The following is a 21,761-nucleotide window of genomic DNA, read 5'->3' on the forward strand; positions in this document are numbered from 1 at the left end:
TAAAGACCACTGGGTGAGACATGATGCATTTTAGCCATTATGCAGAGAACACATCCTAGCTAAAGTGTATCTGCTGATTCTCCAAACATCCATCCACAGTGCATTTATCAGAGCATTCATGACTGAAGGTTTAAAGGCAGAACACACAGGAACTCCCCAGATGGTAATGCACTTTGGGCCTCTATGTGGCATTTGTCACAGGAAAGCTTTACAACAGCCTATTGATTTAATGAATACCAAACTTTACAAATTAATACAACACAATCTAAATGCACCATAAATTTATATTTGTTAATCTTGATATTAGAACATTTAAACATTTCAAACTACATAAAATATGACAGACAATATAAAATAGAAAGAAAATTTGTTGACAACTTACTTCCAAAAACATCACTATTTCTCATATTGCAATTAAGCAACAAGACAGCTTACACAGCTCTCCAGAAAACATAGTGTTTTTAGTGGAGTGTTATCAACGAAAATCAGCAGTCCCACACAATATTGTCTCCAATTTATTATCTTTTCCACAGTACAAATTTTCCACACACTGTAAGTCCTTTGCAGTTATTCCAAGTCTGTAAACAAGGGTCTGAATCCCCACACTCCCCACCTCAATTTTGCTTGTGAATGTTTTAAGTCCTCCAATCAAGCTTTAACTCTTCCATTCGCATAAAGAATCAAGAGGTTTCTCGCCTTAAATTATTTATATTTTTCATACAGCCTGAAATGCAGTAAATCACAGTGAAAGCCCTGGGGAAAACAAAACATGATCTTTACAGCAGGACTTGAACCTTTATATTAAATGCATTTTGAAGAAGCGTCCCATAATAAAAGCATGGGTTTTCATTTCCAGAAATCAAGTCAATTAGAAACCCTAGTTTCTACTTAAAAACCCATTTTGATCTAAAAGTGAAAACAGTCCCCTATCCATAGTCATTTTATAAACTCTATACAGTTTCACTTGCAGAGATTGTTTTTTCCAGTCTGGAAAACAGTAGTGCAATTAGTTTCACTTCTTTTAAGTTATTTAGTCCATAATAGCTCTGTGGAAAGATAAGAAGATGCTCTGGTAAACAAGAAATTTTTGCAAGCCCATGCTGGCTTACTAGTCCATTAAAGCTTATAAGTCCATAGTGGCTTTCAACAAAATATTGTATATACATCACCATCAAAAATGCAGAAATAAATAGGCAAAAATGACTGTAAACTGTCTCATCTGTTAATGATTTTTCAGTAATAACTGACTTGATGAATTGGCTATGTAGTCATTTAAATAAGCAGACAGTAGACAGTTGCCTTGAAGGACATTCCACTATGGCATCCAGTTTTGAAAGCCCCAATGGAGTTACGGTCCTAAAATTAAAACAAAGACAGGAAGTAAAGGGGGGGAGAAAAAAAGTTTACAGGTGCCGCTGAAATGGAATCCCAACAAGTCAGCCAGGTCACTTAGACTTTTTCTTAAAAAGGCTTTTGATTTTTGATGGCTTTTTGCTTTTCTCTCCATTATGACAAAGGTCATGGGGGATGCTGCTTATCCTGGTAACACTTGGGGCTTCCTGAACTGGTTTGCTGTCGTTGCCAGCGGAGGAACATGATGTGTGGCGAGGTTTAGGCACCGGGATGCCACTAGAAAGCTGGTTCATACTACAGGATTTCTCCAAGATGCCATTGTACACTTTGCTTGCAGGACTGAAGATCATACTCTTCGTTTCTGTCAGACCCACACAATCAGGAGAGCCCCGGGAGAGATCTGCTGTTACGGGCGAATCTCCTCTGGAAGAATCCTCTAGGGAGAGCTCATCTCTGGATATCTTTCGAGGAGACACTGTTGGGTATATCTCGAGGCTTGGAGGAGGAGACTGTTTCCTTCCAATGGAAGAGTTTAAGGAGTCACATTCTGAAGCTGTGTCTGGCACTTCCCTGAGTGAGACAGTCAATGGTAAAACTTTTAAATCAGTTTATTCCTAAGGGTGCTGAAAGACATTCAAACTAAAACTACTGTCATTAATTAATTGCTAAAACGTAAGAAATGCTACAATTCTGTACATAATTCAACTAGAAAATTATGATTTTAATAAAGCTTATTAAAATTGTTTAATTTTTATGTATACTATAAACTTACAAAAAGAATATAAGAAATAAATATCCTTTCTTCAATTGAGAGGGAAATAAAAATGTCTGAATATTATAGTTTTTTAAACATTTCAAGTTTTGTTTTCTTTTACCATTTTTTTTCTGAATCTATATATCTGAAACAATGGAATTTTGGTCATTGCTTTTCCCTTCATTTAAGTGTCATTAACTTTATGAAATACAGTTCCCTAAGGAAATAAAGAACCTTCTACACTAAAACGTAAAGTCTACTAGAGTTTTAAAAGGGGACAAACAGAACTGAAGTGTGACAGAGTAGACAGAAGGTGAAAGGTAACTCTACAATGCTAGTTTCAAAAAGTGGGTCATCAATAAATTCTCGCAGAAATATTCCTTTGTGACTGTTTCTCCCACTTTCTCTACAGTAGAAAGAGAAAGAAGGGCAGAAAGCTAAAGTTCATAACCCAACACCCATCATATATAGTAAATGCTATCCAGCCATTCCTTCAACACGTAGTTCAAGCGCATGTTCCCTACGACTCCTTGTGCGATTATTGCTCTTCCAGAACCTCTCTGACCTCACCTAAATGATCCCACTGCTCCTAACTGGTCTCTCTGCTTCCATCCTGTGCTTCTCTCAGTTATTTCTCTACACAGCCAGTGGTGGGACTTCAAACAAGCTCAAGCACCACACCTCAGTCACTTCAAGACCTTCCGATCCAAAGTCCCTGCCTGCAAGACCCTGGTATGGCTGGCTCTATCCCCATGTCCCTCTTGTTCCTCACTGCCACAGCAGCTGTCTTGTTCCTCAAGCACGCACAGACACTCCCACAGGGCTTGGCACCTGCTGTTTCCTCTGTCTGCTAAAGCCTTCCATTTCACCTCTCTGTGGCTTACTGCGTATGTCCTTCAAGCTACTGCCCTCTCCACGGAGAGGCCCCTCCTCATCACCTGTGAAAAGGAGCATTCATTTTCCTTTACCCATCTTCAACATCCCAGCATGCACAAGCAGCAAAAATGGCATTTTATATTAACTTGTTTATGCTGTTGCCAGAAGAAAAAGAAACTTTAGAGGAAACGTCTGTATTCTCTGCACTAGAACCATGTAAAGCTCAGGGTGAGAAATTAATACGTAACAAATGAGAAAGAAAAAAATGGAATAGTGAGGAGTAGAACCATGCCTAATTCACTTTTCATGTCCTGAGTCCAACATGGGTACTGTTTACTCTGTGAAAAAGAAAGACTAAAAAGCAGAAAGTACAGACAAAGTAAAAGTAATCTGGCAAAGAAATAATGTGAGCGAATGGACAGAGAAGGCTTCTCACTTTGGTGGTCTTTAATTACTACTGCTTTTCATACTGTTTTTGCATTTACTTTTGACAAATACATCATGATAAAACCATATTTTAGGTATTTGTTAAGATTGTTCTTAGACATTTCTATATACCTTATATACAGGTAAGTGAAGAGTATCTTTCCTACAAGGTACAAACCCCCCTAGGCTAAATATTTAAATAAGGTATTAGAGAATATATATATAAATATATTTATATGGTATATATAGATGTGTATCTACCACTCGAACTATAACTCCAGTTTGTGCCTTTGGTGGCTAGTTGAAGATGAGTCTAGTGAATCTGTCTGGGCTAGTTTCCAACCTCTGATCTCAGCATCTTCAGTAGCTAGGATTTATAGACATGAGCCATGGATGCCCAGCTAAAACATTTTCTTTAAGATTTAATTAATGATTTCACATAATATACCTGTATGTAATACAGAGCTTCCAAATGCTTTCATAATGTGATAGTGCTACTAAAGGCAGGAGGCAATTTAGATATGATAAAATGACCAAACTCGGAAATCAATCACAGTAGCCATGTTTCTGTGAAGTGACTTTTTGCTGAGTGGATGATTGGTAACTGAATGGAATATATTGGTGTTCCTTGGAGTTTTTTTAGCTTCTCAAATCAAAAGCTGATTTACCAGCTGTATGGGGTAGTGGCTTCTGCTTATAATCCTAGCTAACTGGGAGGTAGACAAAGGGAAGATCACAGTTCAAGGCCAGCACAGGACATACCATTAGTGAGAAAACTTTTATTAGACAGTGCAAATATCTATCTAGTCCTTGGCCTTTTTTAACCCACAGTTGGTTGGGTGCAATGACACTCACCTGTCATCTCAATCTATGTGGGATCTCGTCCAAAACCAAAAGCTGCTTTGCTAGCTGGGTTCCAGTGGCTCACTCCCATCATCTTTAGCTATTTGGAAGGCTAAGATTTGGAGGACTATGGTTCCAAACTAGATCAGACCAAAAAATCACTAAGATTCCATCTCCACAGAGAAGCTGAATTCAGCTGCAAACACTTCCATCAATGATGAGAAGCCTAAAAACAGGTTTAGGCATGTGCCCAGACATGAAGGGAGTCCCAAATTCAGAAGTTACCAGTGAAAAACATGGATGGAGGCATAACTCAAGTGGTACAGTGTCAGCCTGTCAAGTGTAATGACCTGAGTTCAAATACTAGTACAGCGGAAGGGAAGGAAGGAGGGAGGAAGGCAGACAGGAAGGCAAGGAGGCAGGCAGGGAGGGAAATAACACTGGGGTCTTAAGCTGGACTAGAATACATGCTGCTATATCCATTTTGTGAAACTAATCAGGTCACAAATTTAACACATTTATTTTGGGGGGGGGTCTAGTTGTGGGCCTGAACTCTGGGCCTGGGCACTTTCCCTCAGCTCTTCACCTCAAGGCTAGCGTTCTACCACTTGAGCAACAGCGCCACTTCCGGCTTTTTTTTTTCTGCATATGTGGTGCTGAGGAATTGAACCCAGGGCCTCATGCATGCAAGGCAAGCATTCTACCACTGAGCCACCTTCCCAGCCCACATTTATTTAATCTTATCATTTCTCCTTTAAGTTCTCCAGCATTTCTTAAACTTTGGGATATATTATGTATGTGCTAGCAAATACCAGCATGCAACAGAATAAATCACTAAATAGCAATAAATTAAATTCTCACTAATAATTGATGGAGGATTTTTTGTTATTGTTTTTGGTTTGTTTGGCAACTTGATTTTGTTGTTTGTTCTGGTAGTACTACCTCTCGCTAACTTTTTACCCAGGCTTGCCTCGAACCATAATACTTTTTATCACTGCCTCATGAGTAGCTGGGACATGCATGATGACCATGACTGGCATATGTGATGCTTCTTTAGGTACAACTTATGCTCAAGCATTTATATTCTAATATAAAATTATTTAACAAGTTTACATTTGGAGCCTGAGCAAATGTGTCCAATGGCTTCTAGGTAAGCTCATACCTCAAGTATCTACCTACATCTTTGTAGAATGGCTTGCAAATTCCTAGCCTCTACAGTATATGTACCTTTACTAGATATTTAATCACAGTCAAATATAAGTGCTATTAGGAAAGGATGTCATAGATAAAAATAAGTCTAAGTAACTAAATATGAGTCCAGAGATCTGAGACAGAGGAAGTTAAGAGATTCAGAGCAAAGGCTGGATTTATAGAAGGGAAATTCTGCTGCTGGCTCCATGTGAAGACAGAGGTCAAACTGCAAGGAATGGCAGGCAGCCTTTAGGAACTGAATTCTGCTACTCAACACATGGGTGTTGAGAAGGACCCGATGAGAACACAGTCCAGCCAATACCTTCATTTTAGGAGGCTATAGACCCTGAGTAATGTAGTCACACTAAGCAGGGCACTGGTGGCTCACGCCTGTAATCCTAGCTTCTCAGGAGGCTGAGATCTGAGGATCACGGTTCAAAGCCAGCTTGGGCAGGAAAGTCTATGAAACTCTTATCTCCAATTAACCATCAGAAAACTGGAAGTGGCAGCTGTGGCTCAAATGGTAGAGCACTAGTCTTGAGCTGAAGAGCTGAGGGACAGTGCCCAAGCCCAGAGTTCAAGCCCCACAATCAACAAAAATAAAAATAAAAAAGTAGTCCCCCTAGGCTTGGACTCTGATATAGACTTGAGTGTTCATATGAAGCCACTGAGTCTGTGGCACCTTGTTACACAGCTACAGAAAGCCAATACAATGCACCTCAGTTCCCATCTCCATGCTCATCCGCATATCCCTCATGTCAACACAACCCGATATTATGCAGGTTATTCGCTGCCCATACCATTGCTTTTCAGCAGTGAAGTAAATGGCCTCCTCCTCCTCTTCATTCCGATAGAGTGCGGGACAACTTGACACTGAGAGGATGTCTGGATCAGGGGAAGGCAACGAATGCTGGGGATGCTGAGGCAGGTGAGGATGACGAGGGTGGGCTGGATGAGGAGCATGTGGAGGAAGCTGGGCTCGCTGGGACTGTGGCGAAGAGGGCACAATGCTACGACGAGAGCGACACAAACTGCTACTTCGGGCTAGAGATCCAGCAGGTTTAGCCACAGTCCCTGAAAGACACAAGCAATGCAAACGCTTGTAATGCCTAGTGTTCCCTTCATGGTCACTGCAAATATATGATTTGATCTTTTTCTATTCAAGTAGCTATATAATTACTATCATTCTCTTCCCCTAATGCTAGGAACAATGCTGGACAAGAAATGTACTCATGACCTTCCTCATTGTAACTGTAACCCCTCTACAGCATCTTTGCAATAAAATAAAATTTTAAAAAAGAAATGGAGATGTAGCAGAAATAGCAACAAATCTAAAAATTAAACAGAAGAGAACTTAAACATATGGTCCTACAAAAAAAACTAACATCACTAACCACAATACAATTTACCCACTATAACCAACCCTTAAATCTAAATATTAGTTGAGCGTATTTATTTTATACTTAACAGAAAACTTATTTTATAGATGTTAGTATTAAAACAGAAAATTAGCAAAATAAAGTTATTTCCAAACCTATTTTCTTTTGCCTCTAACTTTTTGTGAAAACTGCTTCTACAGTGCTATTGCTCAGACTTAAATGCCAAAACACTAAATATTTATGCAACACTATTAAAATAAGGTTCTAAACATTTATCTCAAGTACAGAAATTTTAATAGAACTTAACAGACTTTTACTTTGGCTAGACAAATAGGTTATAAAGGATTGGATTTATGAGCCAGGCTTCAGTGGCTCATACTTATAATCCTAGCTGCTCAGGAGGCTGAAATCTAGAGAACTGCAGTTTGAAGCCAGTCAGTCCACACAGAAAAGTTTGTGAGACTCCATCTCCCAAATAGCAGGCAAAAAGCAGGGCTGGAGGCATGGTCCAGTGGTACAGTACCAGCTGAGCAAGCAAGCCAGGCAAGTGCAAAGTCCTGAGTTTATAGCTCAGTACTAGGGGAAACAAAGGTGGGGGGGGGGGATTGTAGGTGTTAACAGTACCTTTACCTAGGCTGGAACAAAATCTAGCAAGCAAACGGCCCCCATAAACAGGCGGGAGTTGCAATCCTAATATCAGATAAAATAGACTTCAAATTAAAATTCGTGAGAAGAGATAAAGAAGGTCGCTACATACTAATTAAAGGATCTCTCCTTCAGGAGGATATTACAATTCTAAATATCTATTCGCCAAACAATGGAGCACCCAAATTTATCAAAGAAACACTACTTTCCCTCAAATCCCATATAGATCCAAAGACATAAATTGTTGGGGATTTTAACACACCACTCTCCCCACTAGATAGATCAACTCGGCAAAAACTCAACAGAGAAACCGCAGATCTAAACAGCTGCATAGATCAACTAGACTTAACAGACATCTACCGAACATTTCACCCAGCAGTATCAGAATACACGTTTTTCTCAGCAGCACATGGAACATTTTCTAAAATAGACCACATTTTAGGCCACAAAGCAAACTTGTCTAAATTCAGAAACATTGAAGTTATACCCTGCATTCTCTCTGACCACAAGGGAATAAAATTAGAACTCAACACCAAAAGCCACCAAAGAAAGTCCGGTATCACATGGAGGCTGAACAACACACTGCTGAATCAAGAGTGGGTCATGGAAGAGATTAGAAAGGAAATTCAAATGTTCATGCTTTTCAACAAAAATGAACACACAAATTACCAGCTCCTCTGGGACACAGCAAAGGCAGTACTCAGAGGCAAGTTTATAGCTCTGAGCTCCTACATCAACAAATTGGAGAGATCTGAAACTAGCAATTTCATGACACATCTAAACCTCCTTGAAAAAGAGCAGCAAGATAAACCCCAATCCAGTAGACGGAAAGAAAGAATCAAAATTAAATCAGAATTAAATGAATTAGAATCCAAAAAAACTATAGAAAGAATCAACAAAACAAAGAGTTGGTTCTTCGAAAAACTTAACAAAATTGACAGACCCTTAGCAAATCTTATCAGAAAAAGAAGAGAACACACCCAAATTAATAAACTCAGAGATGAGAATGGAAACATCACCACAGAAACAACCAAGATTCAGGACATTATAAGGGAATACTTCTCAAAACTTTATGCTAATAAGTTTGAGAACTTGACAGAAATGGACCTTTTCCTAGCAAATATTGACATGCCAAAACTAAACCAAGATGAGTTAAACCAGCTTAACAGGCCCATATCAAGCATTGAAATAGAAACAGCAATTAGAGACCTCCCAGCTAAGAAAAGTCCAGGACCAGATGGTTTTACAGCAGAATTTTACAAGGCCTTCAAAGCAGAGCTCACACCAATACTCCTCCAACTCTTCAATGAAATTGAAAGAGAAAGCTCACTACCGAACACATTCTATGAAGCCATCATAACCCTCATCCCAAAACCAGGTAGGGACTCATCAAAGAAAGAGAACTATAGACCCATTTCTTTGATGAACATTGATGCAAAACTTCTCAACAAAATTTTGGCCACTCGACTTCAACAATTCATCCAAAAAATCATACACCATGATCAAACAGGATTCATTTCAGGGATGCAAAGCTGGTTCAATATACGCAAATCAATTAATATTATTCATCACATCAACAGGAGCAAGAATAAGAACCACATGGTTATCTCAATAGATGCAGAAAAAGCATTCGACAAGATCCAACACCCCTTTATGATGAAGGTTTTTGGAAAAATTAGGAATCCATGGAACATTCCTCAATACAATAAAGGCTGTATATGACAAACCTACAGCCAGCATTATACTCAATGGTGAAAAACTAAAGCCATTTCCTCTTAACTCAGGAACAAGACAAGGATGCCCACTCTCTCCACTTCTCTTCAATCTAGTATTAGAATGCCTAGCTATACCAATAAGACAAGATGCAGCCATAAAGGGGATCCAAATAGGGAAAGAAGAAATAAAACTCTCCCTCTTTGCAGATGACATGATCTTGTATTTAAAGAATCCCATAGACTCCACTCCCAAATTACTCAAGCTGATTCAAAACTTTGGCAAAGTAGCAGGTTATAAAATTAACCTCCAAAAATCAATGGCTTTTCTGTATGCCAACAATGAGAAAAATGTGGCTGAAATTAGGAAAGCAACTCCATTTGTAATAGCCCCACAAAAAATAAAATACCTAGGAATTAACTTAACTAAAGAAGTGAAGGACCTCTATGATGAAAACTTTAAAATCTTAAAAAAGGAAATCAACACAGAACTTAAAAAATGGCAAAACCTCCCATGCTCCTGGATTGGAAAGATTAACATCGTGAAAATGGCAATACTTCCCAAGGCTATCTACAAATTCAACGCAATACCTATCAAAATTCCAACTTCATTCTTCAAGGAAATAGAAGAGGCAATCCAAAAATTCATATGGAACAATAAAAGACCCCGAATAGCAAAAATGCTCCTCAATGGAAAGGACACTGCTGGAGGAATATCAATACCAAACTTCAAACTCTACTATAAAGCCATAGTAACCAAAACAGCTTGGTATTGGCATAAGAACAGACCTCAGGACCAATGGAATAGAATTGAAAACCCAGAAGTGAACCTACAGACCTATAGCCATCTAATCTTCGATAAGGGAGCTAAAACAATAGAATGGAAGAAAGACAACCTCTTCAGTAAATGGTGCTGGCAAAATTGGTTAACTACATGTAGAAAACTTAAGCTAGATCCTTATATATCACCCTGCACCAGAATCAACTCCAAATGGATCAAAGACCTTGAACTCAAAGCAGACACTCTGAAAACATTACAGGATGGAATAGGAGAAACTCTAGGTCTCCTTGGCTCAGGCCGAAATTTTCTGAATAGAGACCCGGAAACACAACAAATCAAAGAAAGGTTGGACAAATGGGATTGCATAAAGTTGCAGAGCTTCTGCAGGGCAAATGACATAGCTAGCAAGATCAACAGAAAGCCCACGGATTGGGAGAAGATCTTTACTAGCCATACAACGGACAAGGGTCTCATATCTAAAATATACTTGGAACTCAAAAAATTAAACCCCCCAACAACAAATCCTCAAAGAAACAACTGCCCAATAAATAAGTGGGCGAAAGACTTAAAGAGAAACTTCTCTGAAGAAGAAAGAAGGATGGCCAATAGACACATGAAGAAATGTTCAACATCCCTAGCCATAAAAGAAATGCAAATCAAAACAACATTGAGATATCACCTCACTCCAGTTAGAATGGCAAAAATCAAGAACTCTAACAACAACAGATGCTGGAGGGGATGTGGACAGAAAGGAACCTTACTTCATTGTTGGTGGGAATGTAAACTTGTTCAACCACTTTGGAAAGCAGTATGGAGGTTCCTCAAAAGACTTCACATAGAACTTCCCTATGACCCAGCAATCCCACTTTTGGGCATTTACCCAAATGTTTACAAACAAGACCACACTAAAGCTACCAGCACAACGATGTTTATTGCAGCATTATTTACCATAGCTAAGATATGGAACCAACCCAGATGCTCCTCAGTAGATGAATGGATCAAGAAAATGTGGTATATATACACAATGGAATTCTATGCCTCCATCAGAAAGAATGACACTGCCCTATTTGTTAGGAAATGGAAAAACTTGGAAAAATTATATTAAGTGAAGTAAGCCAGGCCCAAAGAAACATAGGTCTCATGGTTTCCCTTATTTGTAATATCTAGTATATGTATGAGTCAAGCGGAAAAGGTCAGATAATGTGATGTCAGGAAAATGAACCCTTAGATGTGTATTTTAATGTTTTTTTCTTTCATGTATGTGTTTCTAACGCATTTATAAGATTATCTCTTTGTTGCTTTGTATGTCCCTCCCCCACAGTATAACCACTGCTTTTACTGTATTTGATGTCAGTATAACTTGTGGAGGAGATGGGGAAAAACCAGTTGTTTAAGGATACAGGTGGACCTGTTGAAACAATGAGAAGTACAAGTTGTCATGTCCAAAACGAGCTTTACAACGTCGGTGCGGGGGGGGGGGGGGAAGGGAGGGGGGGAAGGAGAAGGATTGGGATTGGGGGGGAGGGGGGAGGCTGGGAAGGGATGTGAAGGGTAAACAAAGGAGGAGGCTGCAATGCTTGGTAAGAAATGTACGCATTATCCTGCCCATGTAATTGTAACTCCTCTGTACAGTATGTTCACAAATAAAATAAAACTAAATTAAAAAAAATAGTACCTTTACCTTTAAATATAAAAAAGATGTATAATATAATGTAAAATTTAAAAATGAGAAATGTCACAAATATTTAATGTTCTGTTTTTAAAGTGCTCAATACTATGAAGCTTTAGTGGTAGTTTGTATGTTTTAACTTTCAAATGCACAGAATAAATTGAAATGAAAATAATCAAAAATAAAGTCGTCCAGACATTGGCCAATCTCTTGAAATATCACAACATATTTGAACATTTCTATTCCCCCCAAAATAAAGTTGTCCAGACACTGGCCAATCTCTTGATATCTATGAAATATCACAACATGTTTGAACATTTCTATTCCTTGAACATGGATTCTCAAGGGACTAATATTAGGCTCAGTTCCTCCTGTGTGTGCTATGGGTCTTGTGTGCTTCAGGCTTGACCTGGGCTGTCATTCATCCTCAGTGTCATCACCACACATGCATTCCATTTCTTTCCTGTATTAAAGCATAGCTTGCCTAAGAACAGCCTTCTCAAGCTAGGACTGTTCATTTCATATACTATATAGGCTACAGCATCAAGAATAAGCTGGCTGCCTCCTTGTTCTCCAGTGCTGTCTGCATACCCTTACTCCACCCCTTTTATAAAAACAGGTTCCTTCTGAAGCTGATGCTATTTATTAAGCAATAAAAACCTACTGCCTTTACTTCACTGGTCATTTCCCAGTCCTACTGCACCCCATCATCAACATGAGCAACTGCAATTCTAAGACTGACCTGACACAACCAATCAGGACTTTCATTTCCCTTCACCCAACCTTCAACAACTCGTATGTCTTGTCTTGCCATCATTCAGAAATGTTCCATCTCTGAAATTTTACTATTTAAAACCCTTAAAGCCAAACTCCTCAAGATGGATTATCCTCCTCTATTTATCTATCAAGACATGAGACATTTAGATTCTGACTATACAGCTGTCATCTGTCCTGCATCTATCCCAAAACTTGAGTGTTACTTAATTAGGGCTTCTCTTACTTTTATTTTCATCATCTCAATTGCTACTAGCCATCACTGTTTAAACACAAATGCCGAGAACACAAACCTAAAGGACAGGCCAACAAGTACAACAACAAGAAAACCTCCTCTACCTTAAGAATGTTTTTAAAAGTTGTACATAGTCAAAATTTCAGTGAAAATATTTTACACTGGGTCATAACTGGCCTTCAGTGAGTATTTTAATTCTACCTGACCTCTGACCAGAATCTAACACTACTTGGTTCTTTCCTTGACTTCTTTCAGCACATTTTTACCTCCATCTTTATCTGTTCCTGGGTGATCTTCAAGTTCTATTCTAAGTCTTATTCTATTGTTGTTTCACTTACTCATCCTGAACAATTTCATCTATTCTTATGACTTCACAAGTCATTTGTAGGACACATCTGTAACATCTAAGTGCCTTATAACCAACTTCCTACTGGACACCTGGATGTTCCACAGGTATCTGACTGAATGTAACATTTTTCCCTTGAACTATACTTCCACTCCTGTGTCCCTTATCTCAATAAACACCAACACCACACATCCAGTAATAGCAATTACAAACACAGACATTCTTGACTCTCCTTCCTCCATCATAATCAACATAAAGTTGACCATAAAGTATTTCCAATTCTATGTCTATAGTATCTGTCAAATCTACATGCCAACTGCCAAAAGATTATAGTACACTCAGAATTTATCTTCCACTCTCATGTGTTATCCATTCTATACCCCTCATATTACCTCCAAAATACAAAAGGAAGATGAAATTTTACTACTTGAAACCCTGAAAGCCAGACTCTTAGTCGATTAGACTGCCCTGTTTATCTAGCTTCCACTCTGGATTGAGCGACCTTCTCTTCTGAGATGAGAATACTATATACCTTCTATTACAGGAACAGTATGCCTCTCTTAGCTCCTCAGAAGTATCACATTCTTTCACCTCCATGCCTCTTTTTCCCATTTCTCTCTTGACCTCTCACTTCAGGTCTCTGTTTAAATGACACTTCTTCCAGCCCCTTCAAGTTCGAGATCAGTGTTTGTCCTGTGAGCTCACTTGGTAATACCACAGCATATTTCTAAGTTACCTAATTGATATCAGTTCATGTGTTCACCTGGCTATGAAGGCAATAATCATGCACCAAATTCAATACTTTATCACAACACCTATCCTGGTACTGGAAAAAGCATAGATGCAGAAGAATGCCTCAAACAGAAATAACCACAAACAATTTTTGATGGACTAAAAGAAAGTGAGATAAAATTAAGGAGAATATTTCTGAATAATAAATAAAGTATTTTCCAAACACAAGTAATATAGAATACTTTTAATATAGTAGATGAATATTAGAATTTACCTTATTTATGATTTATAGATTACAGAATGGGAAAAGACCTTTGAAATCTGTACTACAGTGTACTTATTTTGCCAAAGAATAAACCATGCCCTGTGACTAATAAAAGAATGATGTCACATAGACAAATTCTACAATTCTCAGCCGTAACTGCTATCATTCCCAGCAACCACTGGTTACATGGAAAATGCAGCAGAGTCGTCAAGAGTGATGCAAAGATCTGAGAGCAATAGTCTCATTGCTTAGGAACATGAGTACTACCTACAGAAATTAAAATACCATTACCAAAGGTGATAGTAAGGAGATTGCTTATATAAAGAAAATTCTAAGTGATTTAGTGAAGAATATAGCTGAGAATTACTGATTAGTTATATCAATAAGTTACTTGTTACAATTTCGGTCTTTTCCAAACTTTTCGTTTTATATTTGTATTTTTATTTTAATTATTGTTGTCTTATAGGTGATATACAGCGGGGTTACCGTTACATATGTCAGGTAATGAGTACTTCCTTCTTTTTGCACAGTATCATCTGTTCCCTCACTCTCTCCCATTCCCTCCCTGCATGGTTCAGAGTCCAGTGCAGCCAGTGAGCTCCACTGCTGCACTTTTTCACCCATTTCCCACTGCTCCTGTGCCTTCCCCCACCCTCCCTCAGACGTGCAGGTGAATACACTGTATATGAGGTAAAGAATACAGAGTCACCTGAAAATGAAAAGAAAAAGGCCCTTTGTTTCCTTATCTTTGGAGTTTATTTCAGTATGCATGTTATTTTATATATACATGAAGAGACACCTGGTATTACAACTTGGTGATAGTTTTTTTCCTAAGACTATCCTCTTTTGGTCTCACTGTTTATAGATGTCTAGAATACGGTACGATTTGATATTTGTATACTCTTAAGACTAATGCTATTGACGTTCTGCTCTGAAAGTATAATTAGCCTCCTATGCTTTAAATAGATTAATTCTAAACAGTGAGACCCAACAAAGCAAAAGCAACTGTTCAGTTATCACCATATAAATATTACTCACAAAAGTCTGTGGTAGGATTCCACTTCCTTCTCCAAGATTCATGGCTTGCTCAAAATCACACCACGTTTTATATTGTTTTACATTTGGTTCAATCAGTCTTGGTCCTGATATTCCTTCTACTATCAACATATTGTGTCCACTTTCCTACTCACTCTAATCTTCATTCTGCTTTTCTTTTTTTTTAAATACTTTTGAATACCTCTGAATAATTGGTTTGCTAAATATATAATAATTGTTTTAAACACACAGCTGAGCTAAGCAAATAAGGGTATCAAAATTTCAGATGCCACAGCAAAGAGACTAAGAGCAAGTGCTAGGAGGTCTGTGCACGCTGCTACAACTGCTATGTGAGGTGATCATCTCAGTTATCAAAGGAAATGACTTTACTTAAGGAATATAAAATGAGCGTTGGTCCATGTGAAGCAAAGAATTAATAAGGAGTACGAAAGGGCGCTGAATCCTTGGTGGATAAATGAACTTTTTCCTGCTGCCAAAATCTTATACAGGAATTCCAAAGACTCTATGAAAAACATCAGACTCTGGGCCTAAATCTCCAAGGAACTTGGAGTTTAAGTTCATACCATCAAAAAGGTTCTGTAAAATCATATCCTAACATTTAAGTAAACCTAAATATTGCCCCTGAGGTAGTAATATCCTTAAAACTGCTGCCATAGCAAGAAAAGTTTTAGTGGCACTCTGATTCCCTCACAAAAGTGTTTGGTTGCTTTCCAGAATATTATAAATACACTCAAATACTTAAATATCAGAAGAATATATAATGCTCTCAATAAATGGGCAAATGAGCTAAACAAATACTTTTTAAATAAAGAACTAAAAATGGTCAATAAACAAATGAAAAAATTGTTCAACATCTTTAGTCATCAAAGAGAGGCAAACCAAAACTAAACAGAGATGCTTTTTAGCCCTGTAAAAAAATGTTTAAGTTAGATAGTGAAGAATGATGCAACGAGTGCTATCAATCAAGACATAAACTAATTTGTTAAGTTGTTGCCTCTTAGTACAGCTACTTAAAGATCTTTTTTTTTTATGATAACAATAAATGCTGGTGAGGATGCACAGAAAAAGGAATGTTTATTCATTGACTTCTGGTAGGAACGCAAATTAGTCCCACCACAACAGAAATCAATATAGAGGTTCCTCAAAAAATATGAAAATATAACTCCCACATGACTGAGTCCTATCACATCTGAATACACTCCCTAAGAATCAAATTAGCTAACTACAGAGAAAACTGTGTACTCGTGTTTGCTGCAGTACTGTTCATAAAAGCAGAATTATAGAATCAGACTAGATGCCCATTAGCAGAATGAAATAATTTTGGTATGTGTGTGTGTGTGTGTGTGTGTGTGTGTGTGTGTGTGTGTGTGTGCGTGCGTGTGTACGCACACAATAAAAACATGAAGAAGGGTGAATCTACATCATTTATAGAAAAATAGATGTAACTGGAGATCATCACGTTAAATAAGTCTATAAAGAAAAGTATCATGTTCCTCTCTTTACTTGACCAAAGTTATGAAAATGAAATAAGGAATAATGGGAAGGTCGGAGGGAAAGGGAAAAGGAGGAGGTTTAATAAGAAGTAATAGGTTCTGGGCACCATAAATAATTAATTAGAAAGAACATAAAGATTTATTTTAAAGATAAAATCACCATTTTGAGACTTGTAAAATACTATGAGCATCTTTTGCCAAATTTTAAAACTGAGATAAAACAAGCAATACTTTAGAACCATATAACTTAACAAATTTACACTGTTAATAATTAAGGAAGTTGAATTCATAGTTTTTTATGCTATGTCTCCTCTCTACCCTATCAAAACATACTGACATTAAGTTCAACTTATAGGCAATTTCTTTTTTTGGGGTGTGGGGGGAGAGGGGGTCTGGTCGTGGGGCCTGAACTCTAGGCCTGGGCGCTATCCCTCAGCTCTTCAGCTCAAGGCTAGCGCTCTACCACTTGAGCCACAGCGCCACTTCTGGCTTTTTTCATTTTGCTTATGTGGTGCTGGGGAATTGAACCCAGAGCCTCATGCATGCAAGGCAAGCACTCTACCACTGAGCCACCTTCCCAGCCCCCGGCAATTTCTTTAAAGTAGCCAAAGGACACATAAACCTAGTACCAGCTGGACATGGGTAATCCCAGCTTGTTCCCCCGAGTGCTGAGATGTGGAGGTTCACTTTTCAAGACCAACTCAAATAAAAAGGTCATGAGATTTCCCATCTCAACCATAGCTAGATGTAGTAAGCGCACCCGTCATACCAGCTATAGCAACACGCATGAAACAGGAAGATCACAGACGAGGTGTACATCTGGGCAAAAAGTGAGACTCTATCTCAAAATAACCAGTGAAAGAAAGGGCTCCAGGTACTCAGCAGAAGCCTGATGCCCTGAGTCCAAACCATTACAGAAACAAAACCAAAAATCCTGCCATAAAAGTTAAAAATAAAGGACCCTGTATCTAAAATCAAACCAAAAGTGTTGGAAAGGAAAATTAATGGCTATTACAATATATGATTAAAGATACAAGAAATGTAAATAAAATCATATTGCAAATAAAGTCTTAGCTTATTCTAAAAATAGCAAACATGTCTATGGATAGAAGGTTCTACGATAAAGCATGTAAGCCTAACATGACCCTAAGTTTGATCTCCAACACTGCAAACAAAATAAACAAAAAAAAATTTAAAAACGTACACTTTCACTGAGATTAAATGGAAATTACTTGAATGGATTAAGATTTGACAGAAAAAAGAAAACTTTAAAAACAGCTATCACCTCAAAATATATAGAAATAGAATTTCATAAAATGTAATACGTAGTGATCAAAAAGAAAAAAGACAAGAAATGAATTTATCTTGAATAATCTACCAAAACAGTAAAACCAATAATTGATGGTGAAATACTGTAAGCATTCTCTTTAAAGTAAAAAAAAAAAAACCTATTTCCAATGGAAATTTTTGTGAAATTTTATTAGTTGATTTTAAAATTCATAAGAATAACTGGTCAAGATTCTGAAGTAATTCAGAATTTAGTCTTATTAAATATCAAACTTCTTGTAAAGTTATGATGACCAAAGGAGAGTAGGACAGAAACAAAAAAAATAGCTGGATGTATTTATCTATCCATTGAGAGAAGGGTTACTACAAGTCAGCAGGGATGAAGTGGGAAGGATGTTGAGACTGTTTACCCATACATCAAGAGATATATTTAGATTTCAACCTCACACTCTAAGCAAAAATAACTTCCAGGTGGATTAAAAGACTAAAGGATTAAATGAAAACCTTAAAAGCTTTAAGAGAATAAACAAAAATCTATCATGTTCTAAAAAAGCAAAACTCAGATTCTTAAACTTATTAAAATGCCAAAGCCTAGGAGAAAATACCCACAACCTCCAAATAACCAGAAAATACAAGGAGCACTTCCAAATCATGAGGAATCTTGGAGGGATTCCAACACAATCCATGTAACTCAAAGAGAAATCTAACAACAAATGTCAGGAGATAAAATAGTACTCAACCTTAACAGACATCAAGGAAATAATTTTAGGAATAATGAGGCATTCTTTCAGTCATTCAGTTGAAAAACAAATAAAACATTCCAAGTCTGAGTGTGGATACAGGCACATAAGCACTGTCAAGAGTGCACATGTAAACTGACAGAACCATTTTGAGAGTAATTTGGCAATGGCAAAGAGTGCCTCCCAATGACCAGCAATTCATTCCTAAGAGTCTATGAAGAGAAACTTGAGAGTCGTATGCAAAGAGATCCAAATAAAGACACTTCTTACTCTATGTGTACACGCAAAAAAGAAAGAATTTCTAAGTGGGAAACTGTGATCATTAAGTTTTTAAAATACAGTGCCTAAATTAACTACAATCAACTCATACTATAATGTTGAAATAACTAGTTCTATACAGAAACAAAATTTTGAAACACAGTTCTGAGCAAAAAAGTTACAAATTGATACCTATAATTTGATAATATCTAAGCTCTTAAACATAGTAAATTGCTATGGGTATACATGTATTTAATAAAAGGAAACCATGCTTTTGTGCAAAACTTTACTAATGGCAAGGGGGGATGATGTGGTTTCAATGTATCTGTAATGGCTCATTTCAGAGAAAAAGGAAGTTGAAAAGGAATATTAAAACCTGTTTATCTTTGTAGTGGACAGGCATATTTGTTTCAGTAGTTTAATTACATTTGCATGGTTTTATAAGAAATCTGAAGTAAACTCGCTATATTCCTACCCTAAAAGCCATTAGCAGATACTTAAAAAAGAGGAAACTATGATCCCTGTTCTACTTCCACATTTAGCTAATGTTAATGTTTTCTGATTTTCTTTAAATATAATGAAACATAGGTAATTTTTTTCTGAGTATTGTGTTAGAATCTTTTACTTTGCTTTTCATATATTACTGGCATATTTGCTTGTCATTATTACAAACACCAAAGATACACATATAGGTGACTTTTTAAAAAATTAACCACTAAGGTTGTCATTTCAATGAAGCACCTTCATCCTACCTGTGAATGCACCTGTTACTAACAGCTTCCCATTAGGTCCAGAAAGTATTATTTTATATTTAGCAGAATGGAGTACTACTGTGGTACCACCAGGTGGCAGAGCTCTCCAACTGTAATCTGTAGCATGAGTTATGTGGCAGATAATAAATTTGATCGCAACATTTAAAAAATATCGTATTAAATTGCAAATCAACTCTTTTCACACTTAAAATACAGATTACTCAATATACTACAATCGTTAAAACTTATACCAGGTATTCACATTAAGTATTAAGTATTTTAATGAGCGCATGGATATTTATGCTTGCATAAAACATGTCGTTTTTTAAAAAATACAAATAAAGGCAAAGAGAAAAAAATAGTTGATTTACAGAATGGAACTTCAAGTATATTTCTGATTCTGAATAAATTAGGTATTTAAAAGAAAAATTAAAATCTTCCAAATCTATAGTTTACATAGGAGTGCATGTATTATCTCTCAGGGTAGTACTTGAAAAGCTGAACAGCATGTATTTCAAATGAACAAACACAAATGACAGCACTCACACTGCAGAGCCAGCCAGGATCTACATGTAACTTAGCAACTATCACTACCTTGCAGCATGGGTGAGGGAGATGAGTGAGGACACACACTTCTAGTGGTCACTGCACTTACAATCTGCCTACTCGGCTCACCTGCTTGGAGAGTTTACTGCCTCCTCGCTTTCCTGGTCCTGTAGGTGGGTCTTTAAGCCAGAGACTTAAAACCAGAAATGATACAGTGTAGTTACTGACTAATAATTAATTGGCAAATTGAGGGCTTTATTTCACAAAATGTGTTATAAAGTTAGAAATGTTTCTAAATCCTCACATCAGGAACTCCTTAACAGTTGGAAAGAAAAATTCAAAACAAAAACTATTCATATATCACATTTTGATTGGTCTCAAAAATTAAAATTTCTGTGTACATTTTCAACCAACCAAATACTGGAGGACAGTATTTATTTTAGCTCCATTCTTTCGAACCTTGCTCTATCTACATTATAAAAAGTCACAAGTATTGGGAAAACGGGCAAGTAGGCAATAACAAAGCCGAAGAATTTTTCAAATGATTTCTACTATACTTTCACAACTACAGTTAGGGGTAGCTCGGTGGAAGAGCACCTGGGTAGGAAGTAGAAGACCCTGAGTTCAAATACTAGTACCACCAAAAAGTAAAATACTTAAAAAAAAAATTTTTTTTGCATAAAGTCCAAGCTAATATCTTTACATTTCACCTTCCCACTGAAATGTATTTTCACAATATAAAAAATTTTCAAACCACAGTGCACAGTTAAGCAATACTACACAGGAAAAAGAAGTATCTTTAAAAAGGAGTTCAGCCAGGCGCCGGTGGCTCACGCCTGTAAATCCTAACTACTAAGGAGGCTGAGATCTGAGGATCACGGTTCAAAGCCAGCCCGGGCAAGAAAGTCCGTGAGACTCTTATCTCCAATAAACAACTAGAAAACCGGAAGTGGCCCTGTGGCTCAAGCATTAGAGCGCTAGCCTTGAGCTAAAGAGCACAGGGACAGCACCCAGGCCCAGAATTCAAGCCCCACAACCAGAAAAAAAAAAAAAAAAGAGTTCAATTTTCTACTAATAGAATTATAGCAAAGTGTACTAGTGCATGCCTGTAATCCCAGTACTAGAAAGGTGAAAGCAGAAGCACTGAGTTCAAAGCCAGTCCAGGTTGCAGATGAAGACCTCCGCCACCCCTGAAATACGTGTGCGCATGTTTATTTACATATGTACATACAAACTTATTTATTTATGTGCGTATATATACATATGTATGCGTATGACACAGTATACAAATATGTATACGTGTATTTGTATTAAATATACACTGTTCATTTAAATATATAATTTAAATACAAAATACAAATGTTACATATTTTAAGTGCCTATAATAGAGCAGGGTAATATTCTTTCAATGAAAGAACATTATTTTTAAAGCAAAACAAAATACAAAAACAATGACTACAAGTAGTACAGTTTTTAAAATACATCACAAACTGACTCAAAATCAATAGCTGGTTAACATAAGAGCTAGGATTCAAACTCAGGTTTCCAAGACCTTCCCTAATTTAATTAGTTTTCTTCCAGTACCAAAGTTTGAACTCAGGGTTTCATGATTTCTCAGTTTGTTTTGCTCAGCTGCTCCTCTACCACT

General features: G+C 37.3%; 1 protein-coding gene across 3 annotated transcripts in view; it reads right to left on the bottom strand.

The window, feature by feature from the left end:
- Positions 1-266: 266 nt before the first annotated feature.
- Stim2 (stromal interaction molecule 2) overlaps positions 267-21,761 on the bottom strand; it is a 110,713-nt gene continuing 89,218 nt past the window's right edge. For all 3 annotated transcript variants that reach the window (XM_070012926.1, XM_070012925.1, XM_070012927.1), the window contains 2 exons: positions 6,244-6,517; positions 267-1,923 (listed from right to left, as the gene is read on the bottom strand). In XM_070012926.1, the coding sequence (XP_069869027.1) occupies positions 1,446-1,923; positions 6,244-6,517 (752 nt within the window). In that variant the 3' untranslated portion in view covers positions 267-1,445. The remainder of the gene's footprint in view (positions 1,924-6,243; positions 6,518-21,761) is intronic.

The sequence above is a fragment of the Dipodomys merriami genome, unplaced genomic scaffold, assembly GCF_024711535.1.
Source record: "Dipodomys merriami isolate MVZ:Mamm:240054 unplaced genomic scaffold, mDipMer1.0.p SCAF_9, whole genome shotgun sequence".
NCBI lineage: Eukaryota > Metazoa > Chordata > Mammalia > Rodentia > Heteromyidae > Dipodomys > Dipodomys merriami.